The sequence below is a fragment of the Balearica regulorum genome, chromosome 13 (genome assembly GCF_011004875.1).
Source record: "Balearica regulorum gibbericeps isolate bBalReg1 chromosome 13, bBalReg1.pri, whole genome shotgun sequence".
Classification (NCBI taxonomy): domain Eukaryota; kingdom Metazoa; phylum Chordata; class Aves; order Gruiformes; family Gruidae; genus Balearica; species Balearica regulorum.
In genome coordinates, this window is record NC_046196.1 from 2,393,875 (window position 1) to 2,417,325 (window position 23,451).

The window sequence follows — 23,451 nt, forward strand, 5'->3', positions numbered from 1 at the left end:
GTTATGTTGACATGTTATTGTTACTCCAACCTCTGTATGAATATACTCTTCACACTTGCACAGAACCTCACAGGCTCTTCACAGTCACAAGCGTTTCCAAAAAGGGAATTAATTCCCGAATTACTCTTCTTGGGGACGACTTATTTGGATGGGACATACCCTGTGATGTCTAGAGAACACATAAAACATTCCTGAAGACATTTCCTCCCTGGACAAGGACATAAATCCTCCAAGGACATCAAATCTACAGAAAAGGAACAGGGACAGGGATTACTCATAGGAATACCTCGCTCAATGTTGAAGTCTCTCTTCTTTGAACCATAAACATCGTGTGACACAGCTTAGGCCAATGTAAACATTGACATAACACTGCGAAAAATTCACATCTTGAGAACACACAGCCTTAACATCTGAATGCACAGGAGGGTCTTAATAAGCTTCTCTCCTTACCCATTTTATTTCAATGGATTTGTACACTCTCCGTTCCACACTGGTGGAGTGGGTTTCATTCTCTTGCAATCTAGCGAACGCTATTTCATTGCACAGCATGCCTTTACAATCGCTTTTAGCAGAAGAGACTTGAGCATGAAGCAGTCTAGTGGCTAAAGAAAACTTCTCCTGAACTCAATTTCATCTTGTCCTCGAGCTGAAAAATGCAAAGAGAACAGAATTCTTAATTGCACCATAAACCAAAGACAGATACCCTCCAGTTTAAATGTATCTGTGTTCCCCTCGAAAGCAGAAGATATGTGGGATGCAGAAGGAAAGCTAAGTAAGAGTAAAACTTTCTGAAGAAGGCAAGAAAACCGCTGGGGCCAATATGAACATAGCAAGAGAGCAGTATGCGGTAGCACGCAGCAGCTTTGCCATCCCAGCTTTCTCACTGTCATTTCCAAGTGATAAATTATTTTTCAACAGCCACGCTAAAATGTACAGGCCTTGCTTTATTTTTAGGCTTCTATTTAGATGCCAAGCTCTTCAAACATCACCCAGTCTGAGAAATGGTATTAAAAAAGAAACTGAAGAATAGCCAAATTCTTGGCCTGTTGCAAACATTGTATTCAATAAGCTGTGGTTCAGTTTGAATTGTACTTGTGCGTCAAGAAATATCCTAAAGAGAAGCAGGAATTCACATAATGTGTAATACTTACCAGGGACAACATTCCCAGAAATTGGGCCTGCTTAACCCTTCCTTTCATTAAAAAAAAAAAAAAAAAAGTTATCCAGAATTCCATCCTGTAGAATTTGTGGCTGTCCCCCATTCATTAATACATTAAATGCATTATGAGCCATATATTGACAATAACCATATAGCAACTCAGCTGAAAAACAAATACAAAGCAACATCTCCCCCAGTAAACTCTACATTTTTCTAAAACGTGCACCATTAAGATAATCAGGTTATAGCAAACATGTCTCTCTTCCACTCAAGCTTAGCAAATAGGAAAACGTAGCTTGCTTGAAATCGGTATCAAACTTCCCCTAAGTTTCAGCGGAGAGAGGATTTTACCTTCTGTTGCAAGTTGGCTAACAAGACAGGTATCGGACTTTTGCAGCCCAGCTTTTTATGGATGAATCCCACAAACGGCTGAACAAAGGAGGTAGGAGGAACTAAAAAGGAGAGCGCTCAAAAGAATCGTTCCCATTTTAAAAAAAATGAATTCATAAATTCTTTGTATAAAATAGGATTTGCAGACTCAAAAATTTCACTCTCCTATTTTTCTTGCCCTGGAAGTTTAGATAACAACATGATCTAAGATTGCTATCTTCCTTACAGACTTAGTCTTCCTTCTCAGTTTGACAGCAGAGCTGGCCAGACAGCATCTGATTCAAATAGTCCCGAACTACGCTCTTACAGCACAGTCCAGTCAAACCGTACTCATTCCTAAGGCAGAGAGCAACTTAGAGCTGCGCTATTCATAAATACACATTTATTTTTCATTAGAAATGCATAATTACAGCATTTAAAAGCATTTTCCCCTAGAAAAGTAGTTAAGCAACAGTACAAACAAAATTGTTAGTCTTCTGCAAATACAGTTTTCATTACACTGAACAGAAAACACCAGCAAAAGGCTAATACTTGGAGTTATGGGATTTTTCTTTTTTTAAATATTTTCCATTTTTGTTATAAACACCATAGCAAATAAAAAAAAGCTGTTTAAACAGTGAAAAATATTTGAGCTCTTGATCTTCTATATGTGGTAAAGCAAGTATTGCAAAGCAGCAATACACTTCCTAAGATATCTGCAGACATTCAAATGGCGTATTTCACAGAAGAAATGAACAGGATGAAACATTAATTTAGTCTCATGGGTTTGATTCATTAGATTTCTTTCCCTCTTTGTGAAAGAATTTTTTCTTGAAGTGTACCTAAGGGCAGGCCATTTTTTTTTTTTTTCTGAAGGCCAGATCCTCAACTGATGTAGCGATGTAGCTCCGCTTTAACAAAATGGGTCTGATTTTTTCCAGGCGAGGACAACCAGATCATCAGAACTCTATTTGCAGGAGATGTTTGAGGTGTGACCATTAGTCTAATAGGCATTTCCCTTCTCCTGTTGTTGCACGAAGACCGCGGCGCTTGGCTTCTGACTGCGCTTCACCGGCGTCGCCGTTGACACAGCTTTTCACAATTCTTTTATTGAATTTGGATCGCTCCGTGTTCTATCTGCATTTCTGGTTGGATTGCTGATTGAAGGGTATCAGTGCCCTGCAAAAAGGAAACGTGAAGTCAGGAAATCAATACAAGCGCTTTCCATCGGTGTAGCCAATGGAATGTGAACATTTTATACTAATATAAAGTTCTTGTATATACCACTGCAAAATCTGCATGGATATCCTGTGACAGAGCTGAAATGGGAATACACTTACAAAGGCACCAAAAATAACATAAAGAGTCCACATGAAGACGAAGTAGACTAATGCCCTCCAGGCTGGAAAGAGAAAGCTGAAATAATGAAATCACGATAAGGATCTATAAAATCATGAGTGGCACAAAGAGAGCAAACAGAGAACAATTATTCCCTCTCTCTTCCCAAAAAAGAACCAGCTCTAAAAAGAGACAAAACCAAAACCCGTGTCTGGCACAACGACGTGCCGAAGCTGTGGAAGGACTTGTCCCAGCACGAGGTACGCACTGACAGCTCCGGGGTAGGGAGCTGAACAGCGTTATGGGAGGAAAGTCCACCAAGGGCGATCACAGAAAAGACAGTAGGAAGTCCTGGAGTGAAAGAACTATTGTAGGTAAGGAGAGTAAAAATTACCTGTTGGCCCTGTGCTTGGAATTTCCCCAGCTGGTGCAGGATACGGTCTAAAACCGCTGACTTTACCCACTGCAGTCTTTCTCTATTTTGTGTAAAATGAGAATAGCGCTACTATAGTGAACTTTTTTCTCAAAGCAAATTCTTCCTACAGGCCTGACTCTACTCACTTGCCAAGCAAAAATGATCCTTCGCAAAAGAATTTCAAGTAAACACAATTGACTTAAGTTTTCAAAGGAAGTCTCCTTAAAAATTAAATTACTGCCTACCAGTAATCCCACAATGCTGTGAAAGGATAATCCCATAGCAAACTGTCGTTTTAGCCAAGTTAGTTGGAGTAAGGAAAACTAGATTACGAAACAAACTCCATCTTTAGAGCTATAAAATGAATAGCATTTAAGAACAGCTGTATTGGCTTGGAGAAAGTCCCTCACACCCAATAAGCCTTCCCCTGATAGCAGCCGATCTCACAAACATAGATAAACTACAAGAAAAGGGCAAGCATTTAATGATATTTTCCTGTACACTCCCACAGATTCCAGAGATCTGCCCTTGATGGATTTTTCCCTCCATAAATTCATCTAATAGATGCTTTATGTAACGCCCTGGATACAGCATTATTTCTGTGGCAATGCTTCTGTTATGAAAAAGTCTTACTTGAAGCCCTGGTTTATATCTGCGAGATGACCCACAAAGACACAAGGGTGGAAACTCAACTAGATTTCCCATCCTTTAGGTTTTACTACACAGTCACGAGTTATTTATTCAAATGAACATACTGCAGGTTCAAAATTATCAAGCGTTGCTCCTAAATTAAGGGTTTGTTGTCAAATTATTTCTTTTCGTCCCTCTGCCTTGTTGCCAGTAATTGCACAGAGCTACAAGATTTTTTTCCTGTTCAGCTTTAAAGGTGATTTGGTGTTTACTTAAACGTTCAACAAATTAGTGCCAAAGTGGTGAATAATTCTATCAGATTGCTAAATTTGATAGCAGGTAAGTTTTCAAGTGACCATCAAAGTTTTCTTTCCCATTAGAGGAAAACTGTATCGAAGTACTATTATTATCAAGGACTAGCGACAACAGCAACACTGAATATTTACCCACCATTCAGACCAGAAGTAGAAGACTGCCCAAAAGGACTAAAAGCACGCTTTAGATTTGGAATTATGGGGTTTTTTGCAAATCTAACAAAATTTACCACCAGCATATGAATTTGAGCACAGAATTAATCCCAATTATTCTGTCATCATCACGTTCTGTATTTCTAAATTTTGCAAGCTGCAAGAGTGCTATCGAGCCACGAAAACAAGCCAACTAAACCCAAATCTCCCAAATGCATCTGATTTCAAACCATGCCTCCCTCCGTACGTGCATTTGCCATTTTATGCCAGCAAAAGACTGTTCATATATTAATAGTCTGTGTTTACATATGTGGTTTAGGGTCACTACGAAACCAGCAGAATCCTAGCTATTAGTACTTCTGTCTACAGCCAATTTGCAAATACAAAATCGTGCATGCATACATTGAAAATACGAAATTGAAGTGTATAACGCTGCCTGCTTCAGCTGAAGTCAGAGAAGGGATTCATTTCAAACAGCCTCACTCCTCCCTTCAGCTTTGCATGCGCGACTGCTTCCAAAGGCATGGCTTCCAAGAAAAAAGGTCTGAGAACTGGTGTCTTGTTTTCAGACATTCAGTAAATTTGCAGTTGCGGCATTTCAAACATGGATTTTGTGTAGGGCATAGCATCCAACCCAGGTGGCTAATAAACTCCACTTTTATAAGGCTGGATTGATAAATAGATTAAAAAAATCATTGAAAACATCTCAGAACCTGGCAAAGAACCACATGAAAACAGATAAAAGCATGACTACAGCCTCACTGGGAGGGTTTTCCCTTCAGCTAAGAGATCTGACTAGCACTATTCCGTATTTTTACCCAGAAAAGCCACTGGGCTATCCATGTAACTCAGAGTAATGCAAATACCCAGTTGGTTTCTCCAATTCATTAATGGATCCTTAGTTTTCAGTTTGTGTAAACTGAGGAAATATTTATGGCAAACTTATTTTTAGTCTTGTCTGGTTTTTCTTTCATACTCTTCTTAAATTCACATTCCTTTGCTGCTTCTCTTCAGCTTTGTATAAATCTCAGTGGTTAACCACAATATTAAAACCTAATACGGTGCAAAGCGTCCCCAAAGAGAAAAATAACTCCTCCGGTGGCTGCCAGTCACGCGGGAGACGGGTGCTGAGGTTTAGAACTGCCCTCCGCATCCTCCTGCCCATCAGAGGAGAGAGGGGAGGACAGGCACAAGGAACGGACCCAGGACAAAGTCCCTGGGAGGGAAATTTGAGAATTTCCCAGGCCTGGAGCGAGGACAGCAGCACAAGAAACACCTCTGGCTACCCAACGCCTAGATGCTTCATTAATTGCATGGGACCAGCAGTACTTGAGGATTTATAAGAAATAAGTCCCTGTAGCAATTCTTATTGTCCGGCGTACTATTACAGGTGACTACGGATAAAATATTGAGAAGGTTAGTGCAGAGACACATCTAGAAAACAGGGAAAAATGACTATCGAGGACTCATCTACAGGGGAAGAGCAGCGTACAGAAAACTGGAACGCAATCTTACAGCACAGCACACTCCCGTGCTGGGCACTCTGATCCTTTCTGGCAGGGAGCATAATTTTTCTGAAAAGCACGTTGTGGCATCCGGGTGGGAAGCCAGCGTGGCCCGGAGGGGCTAAGAGAGTTTAGAGCTCTGGTCTCCCTGCCCGCGCAGACGGCGCTTGGGCAAGATGTGATGCAGCTCCATCTTTTGTCTGAGGCTTCTTCGCCACTAGAATAGCTACCGGGCTCTAACTTCATACAGCGAACTGAGCTGCAGATTGCCTGGCCCATGGAAGAAGCACCAAGCACTTGAGCTTTGTGCACACAAAGTCTGGATGTGATTCCCTTCATTTCTTATGCATTTTTTTTTTTTTTCCCCTCGATAGCCTCAATATCTGAATGTTCGTAGCCAGATCAGAATTCTCTACAAAACTGGGTAGGTGTCGGACAAAATTCCACTCTAATATTGCCTGCTAAGGGTACCATTATATTTTGGCTAGCAAGCAATAGCTTATTTTACAGTTGGCGTTCTCTAGAAAAGAAGCCCTCTACAGTGGGGTTCAGGGCAGAATGTGTAATCATCTTCAGAAAAACTTGTGACAAATGTTTTAAGTCAACATTCTTGTGTTGTCATCAGTCACAGCTTCAGGCTGATGAGAAATTTTTTTCAGGTGTCAGATACATGACTGTTCAAACTGATTTAAAAAGGGGGGAAAAAAAAAAAAAGATAATTCCTCCACCATAACTGAGAGGATCAAGTGTTCACTTGCAATTGCTAACACTGCAACTCCTGCGGGAAATCCAGGCTGTTGATCAAAATAACTGGAAAACTGCTGTCAGAAAGGGAATAACATTTTTTAAGAGAAACGTCAGTTTGAAAAATACTTTTTGGATAGATTCCAAACAAGTTTTTTACCCTGTCCTTCAATATGGCTCTCAGCCTTCAAGGATACAAAAAACTAAAGATGACCAAAATAACTATTCTCTAGAGGCATTGAGCAAGAACACAGAAGGAGGAATAGTCAAAGACCATTTATGCCTTCAACAAAATGGTGTTTCTAATTATAGATGATTTTTAAATTATTTTTTTTAATGGTTTGGAAACAGGTTCATAAACTTATTGGGACAGCAGTATTTGTGGATAGATATATAGTTCATCTGACAGATGTTTCAATCAAGTTAAGTACATTCAAATGGCAAAAAGACATATATACATACTTGATTAGTCGCGGAGTGGTCTGTCACCGGTGTCAGCTGCACATACTGGACTTGGATATCGCTCCCCTGGAGCGGGGATCCGTCAACACCCCCTGACGCAGGCTCAGCAGAAGCAACAGCTATCAGCTGAGCACCCTGCAACACCTGCAGGGAAAGTAACGGAGACAGCAGCTTGTAAACAACCACAATCAGAAACGCATTACGAACCACCTAAGTTAAACCAGATGCAAACCCAAAGAGCATTAAAAAGAAACACAAGAAAACTTGTCTATCGCTAACAGTTGCTTTAAATCATGTGGGTTTCCGAGAGGACATGGTACGCAGATGGGAAGATTCCCATACTAGATGCTCGCCGCATTTTGCCTAATGAGATTCATAATTCTGTTAATGATTATTGCGAAGACGAAGTGGGCTGGGCTGCGCAGGTGACACAGAGCGTGACAACGGCAAGAGCACACAACAACATCACTGAGTAATGCCGTTACCGTTACGTAGACAGATGCAGATCCAAAATACTCCTTCTCACTGCCAAAGGTATTCAATTTTGGACAATTTATTATAGTAACGTTTATAGGAAGGTGTAGATTTCAGAATTACTGCTAATGAATGCTTACTCTAAATACACAGTCTTCACCGGTCTAATGGAGGAAAGTCCCCTATAGGCTTCCAAAACCAAAGAACAGTTGATCCATCTCAAAGTGCTTGCTTAAAAATGTTCCTGTGATTAGACTAATTTTAATTTCCTTCTTGAAACACAAATCAGAATAAAATACATGTATTTGAACAATGACAAGCCCCCAGTCTCATTTTCTAAATACAGCTAAAATACACATATTCGGTTTTAATTTCTATACGCCACGGACGACGTACTTTAAAACCATGGTATTTGAAGCACAATGAACAAAAGACATCTTTCAAATGAAGGAAAGAGAACAAAGAACAAAAATAAGATTCTTAACAAAGGTTTTTCTTAACAAAGTATGATTTCTCAGCTGATCTGCGGGTGGGTGGCCATGAAGGAGTGAGTAGACCAGAATTTCTCTAGGGAGTGTGGGAAGCAAAAAGAGGTGACCTCCATAAATGACCTTCAGGGGTGTTGTCAGGATTTTATAGGGATCTTGGGTGTTCTGAGATACCGTCACCATCAAACTGCAAAAGGATGCTACATTTTGTTTTTACAGGAGTCAGCAAAATTCTCTCCTCCTAGGGTATTTGTTTTGGAACTACACGATACATACTGTCGGAACCACATCGCTGTCTGTCCTACTGATTACCTACAGGTCTTAAATGTATTTAGTTTCATTTATTTCTGAACTACAAACTTCAGGACGACTGTGAGCAACCAAACAAGCCCATCGCTCTCACATACAAACTGTTTTACAAGAGAGAAGCCTAAAACTTACAACAGTATCAGCATCCCTGGTTTACGGTATGTTCTCAGCTGGAGAAGACCAAATAACACTGTTATACATTATCTTATACCAAGCCTATCAGATTCCCAATGATAATCTACCTCTAGCATCCTGCCCACAAAAAACCCCCAACAAAACAACCCAGCGATATTCACATTAAATACTTCTTGCTGTCAAATTACACTTCCCTATTGGTTTCATGCAAATGGTTATCTGCTTTTCCTATCGTGTCTTCCTGCTAGATAAACTATTTGTAATTAAGCTTCCATTCACAACGAAATGGGAAGCATTTTTATAGGATGTAATGATGAAGCTGAGCTGGTTTTCACAGCTACATGCACTGTGCTTGGTTTCCAGTTGTGGAGTTTGAAAGAACAGATTGATAAGCTGGAGAGGTAAGACATCAAACATTATAAAACTCCCAATTAATATAGTTTTTCCTTCTTTGTCATGTCCTGTTTGTGCAGACCCCAAGGACCACAGGCAGGTGAGGGTCCATGCAAGGCAGATTCATTTCCACGAGCATTATGCCAAGCGATTTGAGTTTTGCAAACCAGACGATTGGCTCCAAATTGGATGTCGCGCCGATGCGTTTACTCTCCAGCAATTGCCGCCTTTGTATTTTTCCTGATAGCCACAAAACATCAGACTTCGAGACCCGATCTTGCTTTTAGGAAACCACAAGGAGGAAGCACGGTGACAGAGCAACGTAGACCATGCTGCGGAGAATACAGCGCCGAAACACCCTAAAGAGCTTTTTACTGCTGATTCACATAAATCAGCCACTGAAGACATGCTACTAGCACTGAGAGAACAAAAAATCAATTTGGAATTTGAAAACTAAAAGCAGAATAAGCAAATGCTGGAAAAGATTTCTTAATGTTTCTCCACCTCGTGTGTGCTAACATAAATCTGTCCCAGGTTTCTTGAAATACTGCCTAGCTTGTTATCGTGGCACGACCGGCCGTATAACCAGTGACTGAGTAAATGAGAATAAAAGCACGAGCAGGGAAAAGAGTCCATCTGAATTAAACTGACTGAATTGTAAATGAGGGAATGAGCAACAAGCTCTTTTTAATACCTGTTCATAGGTAACGCTCTAAACAAAATTATTATTTTGTTGTTTCTGTTTGAATTACTGTACAGCTTCCAAAATGAATATACAAGTGGATGAGAGCAGAAAGGGAGAATTGCCATCTTTACCTCCATCACCATTATTATTATTACTGTTATTATTGTTGTTAAAGGCATTTGGAAATAAAGCTGTTTCTGTAGTCTCAATGGCCCAGTACCTTGCGTTTAATCTGCTGAGCCAAACTGAGGATCGATGCAAATCTGGGGCTCAGCCTGGACCACTGGATCCCACTTTGTGTGTCGGAACACCTCTGTCGCGTGCGGCACGATGCTGACCTGCAGCGTACTAAAGAGATCGCTTAACTAACCACACCGTATTCCTAAGATAACACAGTTTATCAAGAATCTCAATGCATCCAGATAGGAAAATCCAACTGAACTGACATTAAAACCAGTAATAAATTATATTTTCTCTAATGGAGATTAAGATAAATTTATTACGTTTCTGTTTAACTTTTAAAATAGGCTAAAAATTTGTTCTGCTGAAGAACGATGACTGACATCACCCTTGGCACTTCTCACAAACAGCAGTATCGATAAGCATCCTGTTCAGGAAAAGCCCAACTCGGGCAAATAGATTGGCAAGTTAACTCAGGCTAGGAAGAGCCCTGACAATGCTAAAAAAGAGTGCCTTGAAAATTAACAAGCAAACCAAAAAAATGTGGTAAGTTTTCTTTGGTTTTGGTTTTGTTTTTTTTTAATAATAATTCAGCGGACTATTTAGAAAAAATATGTTTGGTCATCTATTATTGCTTGCTGTCAGTGGTAAAAAATTGTCTTGACAGCGACGAGATCTTTAGCTTTCGTGCAGCCAGAGCACACTCTGCACATTGCAGAATTATTTCCACTGCAAAAGTAAGCAACTGCACAGCTGGAACAGAGCAGCTCGCTGAATTTTTCTGTTCTTTCAGCTTGCAGTTACAACCACAGACACATGCTTCTCCCCAAGCACAAAATCTACTGAAAAATGTTTATTAAAAAAAAATCAGAATACTTTAGGGAAATGTCTGCAAGATATTTGAGAATATCTTTGAGACGTGTCTTTGAGAATGCTTCAAAGCTGCCACTGCTCTCAATTTGTGACCTGGCCCGATCTTTGCAAGCCTTCGTGTCCCAAACTTTGTTGCCTCAAAGACTACCGCATCGCATGGCGACCCTGGTGAAGGCAACTTGCCTAAATTAAAAAGCAAGCTTAAAAGAGCCCCTTCTCTCACTATTCCCATCACCTTTCAGAGCAAAAAAATGTTCCCTAATGCCTTCAGATGGAAATATAAATGCGTTTCTAATAGTTTTGATTTTAAATGGTCCTAGACATGCTGGAAGGAATAGGATTCCTCCTACCCACTCCAAGCATGTTGTGCCCATCCGTACGTTCCCTGCCCCTCCTTACAGCGACGTTAACACATCCCCAGGCCTCCTGATCAGATCCGCAGCAGAAGCACAGACCCCTGCAGCGGTATCCCACTGACCTGAATATCTTTGCCTTTCTCTTTGGGTTGGTTTTATGGGTCATTTTCCCCCCTCTCCACCTTTTTTCCCCTCTATCATTGTCTCTTCAAAGTCTTGATGATTTGGGTCATGCAAGCTATTGAGCCTGAAGGTCCTATTGAGCCTGAAGGTCCTGGATTTCGAGTTTTTGTCCCTTCTTCAGCGTGATGCTTGCCATAGAAAACGTAATAATAAAATTAGTATTAATAATGAAAACCAGCTACTTTCTCTGCTCCCTTCCTTTCCATTTAAAGACCATTTCAGGCCATAACTAATAGATCCCATTCAACATTCAACTGCCAGGGCAGGAAATACAATTTTAAAAAATAAAGGTAATAGGTTTTCCTTCAGCTTCTTCCAAAATTATTCAAGCATAGTTTCCAACCATACTTCAATCCATATCACATCCCTCTGCTGATTTTACTTATCACTGAGAATTACTCTTCTGGAAGACCATAACTTAAAACTCTTCTCTAGACCCAAACCTTCAAAACCAGGTAACTGTTTTGGGATAGCTGAAGTTTGTTTACCAAAAAAGCCCATTCCTCAGACTGGTCCTTGCCAGACTGAGCCTTCTAAAACACATTCTTGCTACTGTTGTTGTTAGCTTTTTTATTAATCTAGGCAAGCACATATGTTTGCCTACCTATAAAAAGCTCAAAACCAAGACACATTGGGATTTTGGTGTCTTTTTTCCATCTTTTCTTCCCATTTCTAGTGCAGGAATGCAATAAAAGATGACATTTCTTTAAAAAAATGAGTTTTGGAATCACTGAAAGAATGGTTGTTTATAGAAGGTTCACATCTGAAAATCCTGTAACACTTAGAGCCAGCAAGTAACCATTTCAGCAAATGGTGCACAACAGAAATGAGTTGTGCATCGGAAAAAAGGAAAGATGTCCATGATATGCTCTAGCTAAAACATTGGTAAAAAGGACACTTTGGGCCCAAAAGTGTAAGGATGGTTATGGGTTTAGATGATTCCTAGAAAACAAAAAATTAAGAAAATACCTGCCGATCATCCTCCTACACTGTCATTCATCACTGATGGCAAAACTACACCAACACATTCAAAGACCAAAGAGCTCCTTCAAATGCCATTGATACGAGGCTCGGCTGAGAAACACGTTCGCTGAAATAAGATAAGTCCCTCTAGGTGACGCTTTTCAGTCTTAACATTTTCTTCACGAAGCCTTAAGACTAAAAGTCTTCTGCTCTATTTAGTGCCAACAAAACATTTATTTAGTAGATTTACAGGTGAGTTTACCTGGGGCACCTGGAGTCTACACGTAAGTGCAGAACTTAAAACTTTTTAGTATCAGAAATTATTGAGTTCCTTGAAAACATCAGAGGCTTAGATTAATCAAGGTCTCCGTCACCTCGGCAATTACTAAGCAATCTGGAACAGGCAATGCAGAATGCCAAAAGAATGGAGCTGTATGGAAAAACCCCAAGATTTTCTTCCCTAAGACTGGCTTTTGTAGTTCTTAATTTCACTTGATGAAACAAAGCAAGACCCAACACCAGGAAACAAGTCCAGTATGGAGGGAATTAAAGGGAAATCAGTAACAGGATCTACTTTACACTCCTTCCTCTTTGAGTCATCAGTTCAATTTAACCAAAGTCAAGTGTATTGAAAAGCTCAGATCTGAGAGTGGCTGATACAAAGTTATTTTGGTGATTTTACAGTCCAGTTCCAATAAAATTAAAATATTAACGTGACAAAAAGGAGTGGCGGCAAAGGACAGACTGACCTAACTGTGCTCGATGAAGCAGTCCTCTTCACGCTACGATCAAACGGTATTCGTTGAAAACCACTGTAACCCTTATGCTGTATTTATCTATCCCATATGTATATAAAGTAAGAATGCATATAGCCTGATGATGTGTTATCTTTCCGGCGAAATAAATTCACATTCAACCTGTAATTCTTCAGAAGAAATACAGAGCTGACAACACGGACCAAGGATCGCTACGCATTGCCGCATATTTCTATGCTGTACTTAAAATTAAACAATATGTATTTTGATCGAATTACAAGACAGTTTTAAGGACTAAGTTTTTTCTTCCAAACTTTTCAAAATATTAAAAGCAATAAAAGACTGGAAGTTCCTCTTCCAAAAAGATAAGGAAGACAGATGGCTCGCAGTGTTGCAGGGAATATCTGCAGCTTTTCTCTCTCAGTCACTAGTGATGAGAAGCATACAGAGGTGTGAGCAGCACATGGAAGATGTAACCCGTCCTTTAGATCATTTATTGGCAACCCTTTTTAAAGCAGAAGCCTCCAAAATATGAGGCCTCTCTTCTTGTTAAGGGGAATTTTTGTGGCTGCTATATGTCTGACTTCAAACTACTAAGATCACACTAAAGGAAAAAGCCTAAATACATACCACTCACATTTTTTCCAAAATTACATCTATTAATTTCTTATTTTTCAAGCTGAACTTGTTCTGATTATCATTTCGTTATTACCAGTATCGCCACAAGAGAAAAACTCCTCTGGGCTGTAATGTCTACTCCAATAATGTGTTTTATATCCAGCCACCAGAGAGTTTCCAGAAATTCACAGGTTTTTCTATTTTACTGTTACAAAGGGCTGATCATTGTCTAGTTTGTCTTACATGACATAATTTAAAGACCCTTACACAAAGCAATTTCCATGAAAACCACAGCTGCTTTTTGAAGTATAACATCTCTTTTAGAGGCCGTCCCATCTTTATTTTAAATACTTCAATTGACAGAAGAGCATGGAGCATCTAACGTACTGCCCCATCTTCTGTGTCTTCTCATTACTCCCTGCAGGAGAAGGTTTGGGAGGTGAAAGCTTGTATTTTGTCCAGCCAGGCAGGCCACCAAACATTCACCAGTATTAAAAAAAGTAATTCTGGAATATTTGTTCTTAGAAAAATACACTACATTGCATCTAGCTTTATTAAAAGGCAGGTTGAGTCAATCATATCTAGTAATCTAGGTCAGAGTGTCAAAATGACCCGTTACTTTCATTACTTAGCATTTAATTACACTGCCATTTACATATCACTAATTATTCATTTTCTTTCATATCTCTGATTAAAATACTGAATGGCATTAGTCAAAGATATTTGCGGGAAAACACCAGAAAATACGAGTTGGAAGGCTTAAAATTACTTTTTCCGATATATCAACTAAATTCTTTTCAATACATTTAACACTGGCTTCAGTCACTTGCTATAGAGCTACGTTTTCAAATGATCGCAACAACATGTTGGCAACATAAAGCAAATAAGTATACTGCCAATCAAGCTCACAAAACCAAGCCCATTTTTAATAAAATAATGCTGATTCACATTAAGCATGCTAACACATTTTAATTCGTTACTCATTACCTTCTAAACATTTCCTCTAAACTGGGCATATTTATTGAATTAAAAACACACTCCTCCTAACCTCTGTGTCCACATCAAAACGTAAAAGCAACTGATGCCAAAGAAAAGATTCAGCTCTTAATTCCCCTTTTCACTTGAGCAAGATACCAGGTATGGACTGGGCTATGCAGAGAAGAAAAAAAGAAAAAATAAGGGTGCCGAGAGACCCCGTGGTAACAAAGCAGCTACCAAAGTCAAAGTCCCTGAACCACGAATCCTGTTGGCAGTTTCCATCACCCAAAATCAAACTGCTCCACTCCCCGTCCTCAAATATTGCAGTGTCGTATGATACGGGTTTTGGAGAAAATTACACGGCAAGAGCTTTGGTAACGTTAAGGTAACATATTCCCGTTAACGTCCCAATACCTTTCTCTTAAAATAAAAGTACGTTTGATCTAAGGTAACCGGAAACAATATAAAAAGATCCACTGCTCTTAAAGATTAGGTTATCATTCTGAAGTTAATGATCTAGTTCACAAAGCTTAAATTAGAGCCGTTCCTCACTCCAACAACAATCTATACCTCAATTTGCTGTTTATTTCCTACATAAAATGTGCCAATACAAAAATAAATTCAGCATATATAAAAGTCTAATATATAGCAGTTCACAGAGAGAGGAACTCTCCCTGCTGCGTATTTCTAAGTGTGCTGAATCGAACCGTGCAAAATGTGACCTTAAATCTGTCAAAACTTCATTAACTAACACCCCTACAGAGTCATATAACTGAGAGCACCTCCTTTAAATTCCCCAAACTAAAAGGCATGAAAAGGGAAAGTGATTTCAGCTCTACCAAGTGTGGAAAAATGAAAAGAATAATTCCAGAGTACATTTTTATCAGCGGCATTATTTTCTTGCATAACAAATAATAAACCATCTCATCTGCTTTTACTTTGAGCATATACCACAGCACAGATCTACTCAGTAATGTCTACTCTGAGATTCCCTTAACGCGCCTGTACAAAACCTGGCGAAACAGCCCGACGCAAACTGCAGCTATTGTGGTTCCTTAAACAAACTTTACAAAAATGTCCATCTTTCTGGCTACTGCGGTTGGATTGAGTTAGATAAGCGATGGCAAATTGTGGTTTAGTGTATTTAAACCATCTGCGTCTTCAAAAGCCCTTTCCCAACGCACCACCTTGCTTCCTAAGACCCCCGTTTCAGTGATCCCCAAGGAGATCAAGTCTCTGCCTCTGAAGACCAACTATTCAGTAAAGCCACCACTACTTTCCAGCGCTCTGGTTTTATGGGGAGTAGCAGCCAGCAGTGAAATGTTGTAAGAGGTCCCGAGCAAAGAAAAATGAGACGCACAGAACCGCGTGAAGTTTTGGAAGGGAAAGCGTGGCAGAGGTTCGTGATCTTCATTAACACTCTGGGTACAAGCTATTTAAAAAAGAAAAATTATGAGTAAATATTCTGAGGTCTTTGAAAAGTGTTCACATCTAACTTGGTAAGTAAACCAGAGAAACCTAAGGGACAGAAAAAGATCAAATTAATACAGTTCACGTTGTCTTTTAAAAACCAAACACACCTGCTCTCCCCATCACTCTCTGACCCTTTCCTCTCTCCAGGTTAAGCGCATCCTGCCTGAATTTAAGTGAACACCTAAAGACAAAGGTGCAGTTGGTAAAAGTACCTCACGCCTTCGCCGGGTGAACGCACGTACTCTCCCACGGCAAGCTGGGGGTCCCTCAGCAGACTAACAGCTCCTTTGAGAAGCAGTTGGCGTTGAACACAAAAGGGTAATCACTGTAATTAAAACTTTATCTGTGAACTATTACGCTGGCTGAAAGGGATGCAAAGTTAATTACGAAGAAATAAAAGCCCAAATCAAGCTTTGTATCATGTGATCTAAGTAGAATGAGATTATATGAAATCCCGTAAGTACATGGTCCACACTTACATCAGCGGTACTTTAGTTTAACTCGGTATCACAGGTAGACGACAGTAACGTGTCTGCCAGTGCTCACGGATAACAAAGCAGGGAAAGAGATACTCAAGGTGCTTCGGGGTCACATCCCGTGGAAGCTAAGTGGGGTCCTTCCTTCGACTTCAAGTAGAGATGGGCACAGGCCCTATAAAATGGTGTAAAATACACCAAACCAAAACACGGACTTCCACTGAAAATACACTTTAAACTAGCACATGTGCAAAACTTTATTATAATTCCTTGGCAGTCCAACTGCAGATGTAATTTCAGTAAAAATTACTTGGTTACGGAAAGAAGAGTTACCTCATCTAAATTCACTGTATCAAATTAACAAGGCTATTTGGAAGTATGAGGCTTGTAAGGAAATCCGCATCATACATCTGACTCATCTTTTGTATGAAGCTCCTCTTAGTAAATTGTCCACGGATGGAAACTTCTCAAATACCTTTTCAGATGTTGCACTTCCCAAACCGCAACCTACGGTTACACAAAAGGTAGTCTGATGTCCCTGCACCTGCCCTAAATCTGGTAGTTTTGGTATTTCGTGCCCACCTTCTCTGAAGGCAAGGCTCTGCTTCATCAACCTCTTTTCTGTACCTCTTCTCTGGTGAACCAATGTTTGACATCATACGAGCTACATGCGCGCATACGGAGACGCGACTGCCAGGTAATTAATCCACCAAAAGGTATCTCACAGATCCCAATCACCTTTTGGCAAGAAAGAAAAAAAAGACAGAAATATGTAACTATGCATCTCAGCTCAACTCGGCCTTCAACATTCTGGTACAGCTTTGTAAAATCTTTTGAGTTAATTTGATCTAAGAACAGCAAATATTATTCAAATCTATGCAATTGCAACATTTTGTGATGAAATGGCTTAGTGTTAGCAGTAAGTACAATAAAATTGATGGAACTACTTCCAAAAGAAAGGTTTTTTAAGAGTGGACAATTAAATCTCTCTGCGATAATTCACTATTTTGAGCAATACTAAAGATTTTGGCTTAAATCTGTGGGGTTTGGTGTTTTTTTTTCCCCAACAGAATGTTATTTTTGGGTTTTATTCAACGTACAACTGAGTGCTATTAAGAAATGGCTGGACGCTTCAGAGAAAAATACTACAGCGGCGAAGAAATCTTACTAAGCTGGAGCTGCCGAGTGCAAAAGCTCAAGAAACAAGTCACACTCGAGTGACCCAGACTCCCTCCGACTGACCAGCACAGATAAAGGTTATTGAAGTGAGTAATAAACGGTGAGTCACGCAGCATCTGGCTGGTGGGAAATTGTTTGTTGTGACATAACCTAGCCAAGAGGGAGAGGATAACTCAGACCTAAAGGACTGTCTTCCTTTACATTTTTATGTGACAAGTCCCTGCTAGTTGAGTGAATGTAAACATGGCTTTAAATGTCACCCCGCTGCTCCCATCCTTCGGTCTCAAATCCCGGATGGGATTAGTTATGCTTAAAACAAAAGGTCAAGATAAATGCTGAAGTCCTTGTAGCATGTACTATGAAATTCTGGTAAAGTCTTCAGGCAGTTGCAGCAGAAATAGCATTCCATTTTTTCACAAATAACTTAAAACTAGGATTTGGACTCTTAGTGGTGATGAGAGGGTACATCTCCTCTGATGAGGCTAGTAGTAAATATGCCACTTAAAAATAGTAAGACCGGACCACTGAGGATCTACCAGAATCACACACATCTGTTATTTTGCTTAAAAACGTCTAAAACAATTTATCAGTTTCCCCTCAGAATGGTGATTTTACTTTGATTCCAGAAAGGACAAGGCATTTGGTGGGAACCACAAATGTTTACATCACAACTGGCAGGGATTTTTTTTTTTTTTTTTTCCTCAAATACTAGCAAAATAACATCTGAAAGTTTGGCTCTTGTTGCTAGGGTAACACAACACTGCTCCTACCGTACACTGCAGGATCCTATTAAGTTGGAGAAATGTGGATGGGGAAAAACAAAAAAAAAAAAAAAAAAAAGCACATGCAACAACAGCACGAGCCTGTTCTGCACAGAGGAACAGAAAAGTCCTAAAGAAAAGAAAATGAATATACTACCTCCCGCACTTCAATTAGGAAACGATACAATCGGCTTGATTTCTAGCAATCGGGTCTCAGAAGCACGTAATGGCTTCAAAAGAAAAGCAGAAGAAGAACGGTAGGAACCAGCCCAGTGAGGAGTTCACTGTAACTGTGCCTGCACTATAAATCAGGAGTTGGAAAAAGTTACACGGCAGTACTTGTCAATTAAAGAAGACTTCAATAAGAAAGCAGTACTCCTGAGAATTACCTGCATTACATTAATAGGTTTCGGACAGAAACTTGCACAAAAATATAACGCTGCAGACATAATTCAAGGGGAAAAAACCCAACAAGCAAAACCCCAGGAAGAATAAGGAGCAGTGCAAACTGGAAGGAGCAGATTCAAACACTGGGGACTCTCCCTTTAACAGCGCCAGGCCCCGAGGGAAGATGCTCTCTGGTTTGCACACGCAGGAAAGGAATCCAGAACTTGAAAGCGTCTGTCCTCTTTAGTTTTGCTTTTCCACCCAAATCTCCAGTTAGACAGGACTGACAGGGAGCCCTAAGATACACAAACACAAGGAGTGCAATGCGTGCTACTGCAGGGTACGGACATTTGTAAGGGGAATGTGCGCTCCAGAATTTTGGGTAGAAATAAACGTATGAAATGGCTGGGGTTTAGAAAGAAAAACAGACAAGAACACCTGGACATCTCACAACACCCGTACAAAAGACTACAGGATATCAGTAGGAAGAGAATTAAAATACCCAACTGTATCTCTAATCCTGGCTTTTATCTACTAGTAAAGTTTATGTAAAAAGAATCCAAAATAATGCAAGCTTTATCTACTTCATTTAAATTATTCACACTGAAAAAGATAGCGTTGCTGTAAACTGCTCGGTGTGCTCCAATGATGACCAAAACTAAAAGCAGATGTGTATTATAAGCTATATATCACGTTCCACCTTAGAAAATCTTATGCCTCACGTCAAAAACATTTTCAGAAAATAGTTCTCAAACGAAAGCAATTAGGAAAAATGATTGATTTCTTTCATTAAAGTGGATGTTCTTACATATATCCACTGTCATTTTTAAAACCATTGTCTTTTTGACAAATTTAATAATGTTAGACTAACACAAATCACCATCCTCTGATTTCCATCAAAGTTCACAGATGAGACATCAGTTATATTTACTTCTCTCCACGTGAAGCCGTACCTTTTCTACTTAGCTTCTCCATCAGAAGCCGCGCAGCATCGTTAACTCAGACGCGCTTTCCCTGTAGCCAATGCACTAAGCGGACAAACGTTTCCAGTACCCTGGAGAAGAAATTGGGAATCGGCGCTTCTTTTACACCAGCCTTTGCAATGAGGTGAACACGCTTTTTCTAATTTAAAGTCTTAAAATGAAAATGAATCTGAACGGAGTGTCAGTTTGTTTGACTAAGTCGTGTACTACATGTTACGGTACTGCAGACGATACTGCTCCAATTTTGCAAATGAAGTCCTGGTTACTGTATTAATTTCCTCCTTTATTTATTTTTCTCAAGTTGGAGCCAGTAAGCTGGCATTTAAGAATTATACAAATTCTTACACATGCGAATTGCCAGTTACATTCCGCATTGACAACACAAGCAAAATCATTTTTCTGGTAGTGATTTTAAAAAAAAAAAAAAATTTTTTTTATTTTTTTTTTCTTGCATGGATTAGCCTACGGCATGAAGTTCTGCATGGAAAAGCATTTTCAGAGAAACTACCGTTAAACTATTAACTGCTATAACCAAACCTCTGCTGTTTAAATTCTGAACAAAGAGGAATATAAGTGATTGTTTATCCACTTCACTTCCTGCATTGCTCAGAAAACTGTATCAAGTCATTCTAAACACATTAGGTAACACATACACCCTGTTCTGCTATAAATCATTAAAATCTCTTTGCTTTGGGGGTGGAAAACAATTGGCACAGGAGTCGAGTGCCTGTTCTCCCCTGTGAATTAAACTCCAACCATATGTCTATTGTCAGGGCAATTTTACCCTTCGAGAGCGCCGGTCTCGGTGGTTCTCCAAGATTTTGTGCCCTTATCTCTCGTTTATTCGCCCATTCGTTTACCATTTGTGTTCGTTTTCCGCTTCAGTGAAACCCGCGGCAGACGATTACTTTGGGATGTAATTACAGGAACCATCCATCAGGAACACCGTCTCCAAATCCTCGACTACTTTGCTGTAGAGCTGAAAGTTTCACCTATGTGGAGCTTCCAGACGTTAATGGCCTGAGGTTGAACTTAAATCAGGGTCTCCCATACAGCAATATATTTTGCTACCAGCTGAGCCTCCAGGCCAGCCAAAGGTCTTTACTTTCTGAAGCCACGTGCAGATAGCATTTGCATACATGTTAAACTTTCCGATCATCATTTGGATTTTTTAAAATGCATTTTTGAACAACTCTCAATTTTTTTTTTTATATATATATATATTTTTTTTTTTTTTTTTTTTTTGAGAAAAGGGAGAGGACTATGGAGTGTGAATTTGAAGCAGACTTCAATGAAAGCTCTGGACCCAAAACTATTGTTTTCTTACAGTACACATCTGGTTTTCCCCAACATACTGCCAGTTCTGTAACTCAGTTTAATACCCAGCTGGGATAATGTAAAACTAGCATATAACCTAAAATAAATGCTAGAAGCACATATTTGTGTTCAGTAATACTTATACGCGTTCAGTTCAACTTGACTAACGTTCTATCCGCATACCGAACAGTTTGTATCAATGAGGGGGGGAAAAGGGGGGGGGGGGGGGAGAAGAAAAATCACACCCCAAACCAGGCACTGTGCATGTGTGTGGCCACACAATTGGAAACTAGAACTAAAGCTCACCAGAGCAGCGTAAAATCTTGCTTTAAGGTTAAAATTACTTATTTTTACAATCAAAACATGAGTTTTGAACGCAACGACATTTAAAATGTGGTTTTCTCACAACATCAGAAAGGAATTATCAAAGCATCTCACACTAGCGTGGTGCAGGAATGTTCCCCGGGCTGCCGACAACCTTTTCCCTCACCAACTCAAAACTTTCTTCCTTCTAGTCCGTGGGAAGTACAAATGTCTGGTAACAAAATTTTTAATTCTTAGGAAACTAAGGCTGTTGGAGTGCACAGAGGAAATTGCTGAACAAAGCAAGCTGAATCTACAGAACGCTCTTGTAGAGAATAATCATCATCTTTTGGCCACTTTGATGGCCAAAACATAAATCAAAAAGCCGTGCGGCGATAAAAGTGACAACCTGATAATGTCATCCTGAAGGCTGCTAAGAGGTAAGCACGAAGCAACGACCACAGCGAGCTCAGTTTGAAAGCGATTTGTAAACTGTTACTAAAAGGAGGTTAAAGAAGTGTCAGTAAAAGTTATTCCTTCTTCCAGCCCATTAATGCATGAATTATTTTGACTTAGATTACCAGATTTTTTATTCACACAGTAACTTTACATCCTACAGCCTGACTCTATATGTCTGGCTGTTCTTATAGAGATGAATAAAGGCTTAAAATGGATTCAGCATTTTAGGAAAAAAATCCAAACATTTGGACTTGATCAAATCTGGTCCTGACACAAATTACAGCACTTACAAACCAGATTTGCAGCCCTCACGTGGTTTCTGAGACTGCCTTGGGAGTGTAAAATGCCAAGATGCTATTAATATAAAGATTCCATATAGCATGTACTCATAAAAGGCATTTTTTTCATATCTAATACAGAACACACTATTTTTTTTTCCCCCTTCAAAATTCAACATATTAGACTTCAGCACAAGAAGACCATTAAGACAGGCACCCTGAATGACCCTGCAGCAGCGTACCAACCAGCGAGAGTACTTACACCGACTCGATTACTCCAGCTGTGTAACACAGGCAGCCTTGGGCCCTGAATTCACCGATATTAAAGGTATTCTGGGAATATTTCCCTCTTACATTTATAATTTCTTTCTGAACACCACGTTGTTCTTAGAAACCTAATTTCTTCCTGGTACCAACATTTTCCTCCAGAAAAAAAACCTTCGGTTGCATCTTGTTGTAACCACAAGGGTCCAAGTGCAAGGACTCCGAACTCCATACTACAGAAGTTATTTCACAACCTCCATTAAATCCAAGTTTCACACTTTCGGAGTGTTTTGCGGGGAGAAGGGGAGGAAAGGGATTTAAGGAGGAGGAGGTAGTAAGTGGTACTTCAGCATTTGCCATAACAAGAAGATAAAAGCACGGGAAAGAAGAAAGGGGGAAACTAGACTCCCCAAGGGTGCAGAGGATTTATAACTTACCAAGTATTCCCTCTGATACTTTGCTTTTATTTACCTACCAATGTGCACACTGCTTTTTCCCCGCATATGGCTTAGAAATTAGATCACACAAAGCATAAAGGCACCCACTGTATAATAAACAAGCCACAGAGAAGTAACAAACTGGCATCGGAAAAGATAAATTTAAAATTTTCTTTCCCTTTCAACCACAGTCACGTTAAAAAATCTTTAGTAATTATGCATCCTAGCATTTGAGATAAATAATAAACCACTGTACGTCACAGAGCATGATTAGCCTGTGTTATTAAAAAAAGCAATAATAGTTAATAATTAGATTTTAAAGTTTAAAAGATGGTAGACAGAATCTAGCAGGCAAACGGTGAACAGGTAAACATTTCTAACGGGTTTGAGAGTCTACGCTTTGTGAAAAATTTAATCTCCAAAATCCACGGAAATGAAAATTTCTAGCCATTTTCATAACACTGACAACATCCTATATGTGACCCATCGGGGGTTAATTTAATTGCCCGAGCGTCCAGACAGACAGATGGAAAGAGCGAGATGAAGACGACCATGAAATCTGGTCTCACCCTCCCGGAGCGCGTGAGCTACGCACGGCGAACGCGCAGCAGCCTGTGCCGGCATGTTTGCCGTCTGCAGATCACACCCGAGTCCC

At 39.8% G+C, this 23,451-nt stretch overlaps 1 protein-coding gene across 4 annotated transcripts in view; it reads right to left on the reverse strand.

Annotated features, from left to right (window-relative positions):
* Positions 1-924: 924 nt before the first annotated feature.
* Positions 925-23,451, reverse strand: part of BANP (BTG3 associated nuclear protein) — a 153,014-nt gene continuing 130,487 nt past the window's right edge. For all 4 annotated transcript variants that reach the window (XM_075765763.1, XM_075765761.1, XM_075765764.1 and 1 more), the window contains exons 12-13: positions 7,090-7,233; positions 925-2,707 (exon numbers count right to left, since the gene is read on the reverse strand). In XM_075765763.1, the coding sequence (XP_075621878.1) occupies positions 2,636-2,707; positions 7,090-7,233 (216 nt within the window). In that variant the 3' untranslated portion in view covers positions 925-2,635. The remainder of the gene's footprint in view (positions 2,708-7,089; positions 7,234-23,451) is intronic.